This window comes from Pinus tabuliformis, chromosome Q (genome assembly GCF_031772625.1).
Source record: "Pinus tabuliformis cultivar Carrire ecotype Pingquan chromosome Q, CPIR1, whole genome shotgun sequence".
NCBI lineage: Eukaryota > Viridiplantae > Streptophyta > Pinopsida > Pinales > Pinaceae > Pinus > Pinus tabuliformis.
The window spans coordinates 114,592,922-114,600,228 of record NC_142296.1 but is presented as its reverse complement, the minus strand read 5'-3'; the positions used below and the strand labels follow the sequence as shown (position 1 = coordinate 114,600,228).

Genomic DNA, 7,307 nt, shown 5'->3' with positions numbered 1-7,307 from the left:
GGGAAGGGTTAGGGTTTCTACAGCAACCTGCGGTTTCGATGGGGCTTCAGCTTTCAACGGCGGTTCGTAGGGCATAGGATCGACAGCTACGCGGCGGTCACGGTCACGGTCCTGCTACCAGCTGCTGCATTCACTTTGGAACCCTCGCCTGTCCCTTTCGGTCTCCGACAGTTTTACAGTTATGGATGACTGGGAGCAGGAAGCGGTGGACTACTCGGCGGATCCCTCGCCGGAGAATATTATTTTCGGGATCCCTCATTTTTCTCACTCTCAGCCATCCCACTCCGCTTCCTCTTCTGTCCCGGCGCATCAACATTTTCCGGCTCCCACACCATCTTCTGCAGCAGTGATTCCTCCTGTCTCTCCGCCGTTCGAAGTTCCCCCGCTCTCACCCGGGTCTCTGCAATTTCTGGCCTCCAATACCCCCCCATCGCCCGCTTTCGACCCTTTGGCGTCCATCCCCGAGGTGTTCCACATTCCTCCGAGACCACCTCCGGTGTCTCATCCATCTGTCTCAGGCGTTCGACCATCCGGATGGTTTGAGACGCCCGCTGTCTCCTCTCCTCCCACTAACCCTAGCCCCCGGGAAGGTATCTCTAATCCGCTGGTGGATCACCCGTCGGCCCCCCGCACCGGCATAAAGAAGGTTAAGTGTGTCAGGTCGACGGCGAGGGATATATCGATCAAGTTCGACGAAGCAAAGCCTCTGGGAGACTATATGGACATCGCGAACACAGTGTTGGTAGGGCACGTCAGGGGCCGATCTTACTCTAAACAGAGGCTTGATATGTGGGTCAATGAGATCTGGGGAGGTGTACTTTTTGATCTTCCTGAAGTTCATGTCCTCCCCAGAGGATGGTTCTCATTAAAATTCTCCAAGGTCTGCCTAACAAATCTTGTTTTGGGGAGATACTGGCACATCGAAATGGCCCCGGTACTCCTCAAACGCTGGAATCCCCTCTTCGATCCAGAACGCGAGCAGCTCGGCGCCGGTCCAATCTGGGTTAGACTCCCTGGATTACCTATTCCTTTCTGGGACGAGGAAGTTTTTATCAGGGTTGGCAATGCCCTGGGGACATATTTGGATTATGACCGCACCTATGTGGAATCCGGGAATCGAACACTTGCTCGAGTCTTGGTTCATCTGGACACTCGAGATGGGCTTGAAGAACAGATCACGCTGCAATGGGGAAGGTGCATTCGTGTACAATTGCTGGATTATGAAGGGGTTCCCTTCCGATGCAGGCGTTGTCATAAGGTGGGACACCTCGCGAAGGATTGCCCACTCAACAAGAAAGCTACAGACTCGGCGAAAGGTACTCCGGCATCTACCAGGACGGCTTCCCCCATAATTTCGCGACCTCCTTCTGCTGGAACAGCCCCCTCGGTCTCTGCCCCTGTGGACGATGATGGGCTCCGGAGATCCTCGCCACCCAAAACCAGGGCTCGTTCGGCGGCAGAAGCGGGTACGATTCCTATTACTCTTATCACTTCTTTGCATTCGTCTTTTGATGGTATTCATATCTCTGGTCCTACACACATTCCTATGATTCCTTGCACTTTATCATCCCCGCTTACTTGCACTGAATCTATCATTTCTTCATCTCATGTGGCTCACTCCCCTCCTCGCCCTTCTTCCCCTCCTCACCCATATTTCCTCCGATCTCGGATCACTCCAAAAGACTCGGCTGTTGGTCACTCGGGTTTGGGCATTGTCTTTCCTGAGGGGGCATCGATGAACTCCAGAGGGAGAAAATCCCATCTTTCTAAAGCCATCAAACAAGCTGGGGCAGAGGTGGTCTCTGGCCGACAAGCGACCATTGACGGGGTTCTTAGAGCAGGACACACCCCGAGAGGTGTTCCCCCATGAAGTGTTTATCGTTTAACTGCAGAGGACTGGCTAGTTCCTCCAAAAAACTAGCCATGAAGAGGCTCATTGAATCTGAGCCTATAGACATTATTATGCTTCAGGAAACCCTCTGTTCAGCTGAACAAATTATTCGTATAATGCAAGCTATGGTCCCAGGATGGAGTTTTTATGCAAATGATGCCGTGGGACGATCTGGGGGGCTAGCCATTGGATTAAACCCTCGCTCCATCAATCCTATATCTACCTGGGGAGGAGCAGGGTTCATTGGTTTGGATTTTTTCTCGGCTGACCTCGGCATGGATCTCAGATTGGTTAACGTATATGCTCCTTGTTCCCAACGAGAATCATTCTGGAGGAACACCCTTCAGCTCCCCCTGCTGAATGAAGACAATGTCATTATTGGAGGAGACCTCAACTTCTCCCTGGGATTCAGGGAGTCTTGGGGCTCAGAGGCACAAATTGACTCTATCACTGACTATATGACCAATCTGCTGGAGCAATCTGAATTTGCGGATATTCCATTGCAGCGACTCCTACCTACCTGGCGAAACCGAAGAGTTGGGGATGCTGCACTTGCTCGTAGACTTGACAGATTCCTATTAAAGGGCCCTCTCCTGCAGCGCCTTCATCTCTATCGTCAATGGGTTGGTTCCGGGGGGATTTCGGATCACAATCCTATATACCTGGAGATCCAGGGTCCATTCAGGAAGCCCAAGGCGCCCTTTAAATTCAATTCCTCTTGGCTGAAGGATCAGGATTATATCCGGCTGATTAAGGACTTCTGGGTCTCGCATCCCATCAATGACACGGTTCCTCTTGCCAAAGGATTCTGCAGGAACTTGGCTGAAATCAAACATTTGACTATAAATTGGGCAAGGGAGAAAAGGGATCGGGAATCTGCACAACTCTCCCAGATTGAAGCGGATTTATGTTCTCTCACTGATGACAGAGGGCAGGGCTTCATGTCAGCTTCTGAGAAATGTAAGCTTATAGACCTGGAGAATCAAAAAGCAAAGATCCTCAAAGAGAGAGAGGAATCTATTAGATTAAGGAGTCGTGCATTATGGATACAAGCTGGGGATGACAACACAAAGTTTTTCCATAATTTTGCAAAATGCAGAAAAGTATCTAATACTATTTGGAAGCTCCCTACACCGGATGGAGATATTGCAGACAATTTCAATAAGCTCGCTCAACTGGGTATCACCCATTTCAGGAACCTCTACAGGAGCACACGAGATGAAAATCTACTTGATATTATCAATGTGGCTAATCATTTTCCGAGATTCGTAGAGGAAGAAGATGTGGAGACTTTAACTGATCCGGTCACTGCTGAAGAACTGGAAGGAGTTCTGAAATGGTTCAAAAAAGACAAAAGCCCTGGGCCAGACGGATGGACCATTGAATTCTACACCGCCTTCTTCGATGTATTGGGACAGGACCTACTTCAGGTGGTTGAAGAAAGCCGATCTACTGGATCAATCTACCATGCCATCAACTCCACTTTTATCGCTCTCATCCCCAAATCTGACTCCCCGGCATCCTTTGATGACTACAGGCCCATATCTTTATGTAACTGCCTCTATAAAATCATATCCAAGACCATTGCTAATCGTCTCAGGCCTATCCTCTCCCGTTCTATCGCCCCTCAGCAATTTGCTTTTCTCGAATCCAGACAGATCCATGAGGCCATTGGACTAGCTCAAGAAGCCCTCCATTCCATATGGTCGAAGAACTTAAAAGCCATCCTCTTAAAAATTGATCTGTCTAAAGCTTTTGACCGTGTCAGCTGGCTCTACCTCAAAATGATCCTCATTCATCTGGGGTTCCCTCATGCTTTCATAACCTGGATCATGGCCTGCATTACTTCTCCATCCTTCAGTATACTTATCAATGGCTCGGCCACAGACTTTTTTCACTCGGGCAGGGGTCTGAGGCAGGGGTGTCCTCTATCACCCCTCCTGTTCCTGCTGGTCATGGAAGGTCTCAGTCGACTTATGGAAGCTGCAAAGAGATCTGGAGATATTGGGGGACTTCGCATCTCTGACCTTTGTTATCTCACTCATCTACTCTTTGTAGATGATGTCCTCATTCTTCTAAATGGCAGTGTTCGAGACTCTCGATCTTTCTCAAGGATTCTCCATCTTTTTTCATCTGCCACTGGTATGATGCCAAATCAGACTAAATCTACCATCACCTGTGCCCGCACATCGGTACAGGAGACACAGATTGGCTTACAATCCTTTCCATATGCAGTTCACCCCCTGGATAGAGGATTCAAATATTTGGGATTTAATCTGAAACCTACCTGTCAAAGGATTGCTGACTGGGTCTGGCTGGCTGCCAAATTGGAAAAAAGACTCTCAGGATGGAGCTTCAGATATCTCTCCAGGGCTGGGAGACTGGTGCTTATCAAGTCTGTATTAGAAGCCACCCCGGTCTTCTGGATGGCCTTAGCATGGATCCCAAGGAACATCCTGGGGAGACTTCAACAAATTTGTAATCGATATCTCTGGAATGGGAATCAGGACAAACGATTGTTTGCATGGATCGGATGGAAGAAGATCTCTATGCCTAAAAAGTGGGGGGGATGGGGGCTCAAGGAACTGCCTGAATTTGCAAAAGCACTGGCTGCCAAGATGGGATGGACACTGCTGACCAGACAAAATCTCTGGACACAGGTAGTTTATTTTAAATACATTTGGCCTCATAATATTTTGGACTGGGCCCGCTTCCCTACCTGGTCAACATCGGGATGCTCCTCGGTTTGGAAGGCCTTAATTCTATCCCTTCCTCTCATCCGGAACAATCTTGCTTGGCGCATAAATGATGGGTGGACGGGCAGAATTGGTTTGGATCCCTGGATTAACTGTGGGGGTAGGCACATTCTTAGTCCAGACCTTTTACTGCATTTACAGGCCCAGGATATTCGGCATTTTGCACAAATTGCAGACCAACAGCGCTCGGATATTTTTTCACAAGCCTGGAAATCTGCTCAGCAAATGAACCTCCCTATCCATTGGCACCAGGAATGGGATCGATACACGGAGGCCTTATCTGAATCTCATGTTCGAATTAAGCAAGGCCCGGATGAACTCATTTGGTGCTATGCCGACCATGGTATATATGCACCAAAATTGGGATACACTGCGCTCATATCTCATAGAATGCCTGAGGTGATACAGCCTTGGTGGCATGCTATTTGGAAGCTGAAGGCATCTCCCCGGTCTAAACTTTTCTTCTGGTGCGCTCTTTATGGCAATGTGCCCACAGGTGAACACCTCACCCACAGAGCATTATGTGGCCCATCATGGTGTATTTTCTGCAAAAGTGCATCAGAGACTCAGGATCATATTTTCCTTCTATGCCCTGTAATCATAAACCTGTGGAATAACATATGCAACCAGCTGGGAATTGCAGCAATTTGGAGAGGAAATGATATCAGGAATGCATGGGATACTTGGTCGCTCAGCCACCCGGGAACCAAAGTACAAAACCTTCCTCCTGTGGCTACTTGGTTTATATGGCTTGCCCGAAATCGGGCCATATTTGAGGATCGAATTATATCATGGGGCAGGGTCGAAGCCTCCATTGTTTCAGCATATCATGAGATCCCGGACCCTCCTCCCCCTCGCCCGAGATCCATTCAACCTATGCCCGAATTTGACAGAACCATCCCGTGGGCATTTTTCGACGGAGCAGCAAATCAGGAAGGATGTGGCGGGGGGTTTGTTCTGCACCTTAATGATCACCACCGATTCCTTGTCAAAATAGGCTTAGGCAATGGAACAAACAACTTCGCTGAACTCTCTGCTGTACACAGCCTCCTCCATTTTGCATTAACACATCAGCATACCAGCATCAATATTTTTGGGGACTCTATGGTGGTTATAAACTGGATCAACAATATCACAAATTGTCATACACACACTCTCAGTAACTTGCTACATGATACACTCATTCTCAAAGCAGCTTTTAACCAATGCTCATGTTTGCATATTTACAGAGAGCATAACAGCGAGGCTGACAAATTATCCAAAGAGGCCTCGGCACTTCCCCGAGGCGAGTGGATAACAGTGGAGCAGAATGGAGCAGAGGTGCATCAGTTCTATCACAGGCCATTCATAGAACATAGAGATCAAAGGGACAACAGTCCCAGCAACGAATAGGCTATGGCGATTTTGTTTCTTTTTTTTTGGATATCAGAAGTACATAGAACATGGAATGTATATAAATAGAACTCTCTTATAGATATTAAGCACAGACAGATGAATGTACACAGAACAGTTTGTTTGATGACTACAGAACAACACTATGAAAGTTGGTTTTTGTTATGAACAATACAAGTAATGCCTCGGCATCTGCTATATGTAATTTTCAAAACTAATGAAAGTTACTGATTTTTCCAGTGGAAAAAAATAAATAGATATATATATATATATATATATATATATATATATAAACCCAAAAAAATGCGTATTTTTTATTAAAAAAAAATGTAATTATTTTTTATTAAACATACATATTTTATTTTTAAAAAAATAAAAAATAATAATTAATTTTTTTTTTTTAAACAATCTTTTTCTTTATTAAACAACAATTATAAATTTTTTTTAACAATTTTTGAAATTTATATTTTTTTTTAAACAATCTTTTTTTTTATTAAAAAAAAATTATAATTTTTTTTTAAACATTTTTTTTATTTAAAAATATAAATCATAATTTTTTTTTTTTAACAAATTTAATTTTTTAATTTAAAATTTAAAAAATTATTAAAAAAAAAATTAAAAATTAACATTGGTTTTTTTTTAATTAAAAAAAAAAAAAAATCGGTGGCCCTTCGTCCCCTGGCTGCATGTGGTGGCGTGGTCGTGGGTGCAGGGGCCTACGTGCAGGCCCTCTGCCCATGGCCGTGCCACCACGGGCAGCTGGGCGGCGGGCAGGCGATTCCCAAGCAGGCCCCTCCGTCCACGACCACACCACTGCGGGGGACCGGGGGTGGGCGAGCGATTCCCGGAATCGCCCGGGTGCCCGGGGGGCGGAGGGCTTGCATGCGGGCCCCTTAGCCCATGGTCGTGCCACCACGGACAGCCGGGGGGTAGAGGGCCACCGATTTTTTTTTTTTAATTAAAAAAAAAAAGAAAAAAAAAAAGGAAAAAAAAAGCCAATGTTAATTTTTTAATTTTTTTCAAATAATTTTTTAAATTTTAAATTAAAAAATTAAATTCGTTTAAAAAAAATTAAAATATTTTTATGATTTATATTTTTAGATAAAGAAAAAAAAATTGTTAAAAAAAAAATTATAATTTTTTTTAATAAAAAAAGATTGTTTAAAAAAAATGTAAATATATATATTTTTTTTAATATAAAATGTAGGTGTTTTTTTTTTTTTTTTTTTAATATAAAATGTAGGTTTAATAATTTGTATTTTTAAATA

At 44.8% G+C, this 7,307-nt stretch overlaps 1 protein-coding gene across 1 annotated transcript; it reads left to right on the top strand.

Annotated features, from left to right (window-relative positions):
- Positions 1-1,923: 1,923 nt before the first annotated feature.
- LOC149218493 (uncharacterized) lies at positions 1,924-6,039 on the top strand. The gene is made up of 2 exons (XM_089386572.1): positions 1,924-3,230; positions 3,753-6,039. The coding sequence occupies exons 1-2, from the start codon at positions 1,924-1,926 to the stop codon at positions 6,037-6,039; spliced, it is 3,594 nt and encodes a 1,197-aa protein (XP_089242698.1).
- The last annotated feature ends 1,268 nt before the right edge of the window (positions 6,040-7,307 follow it).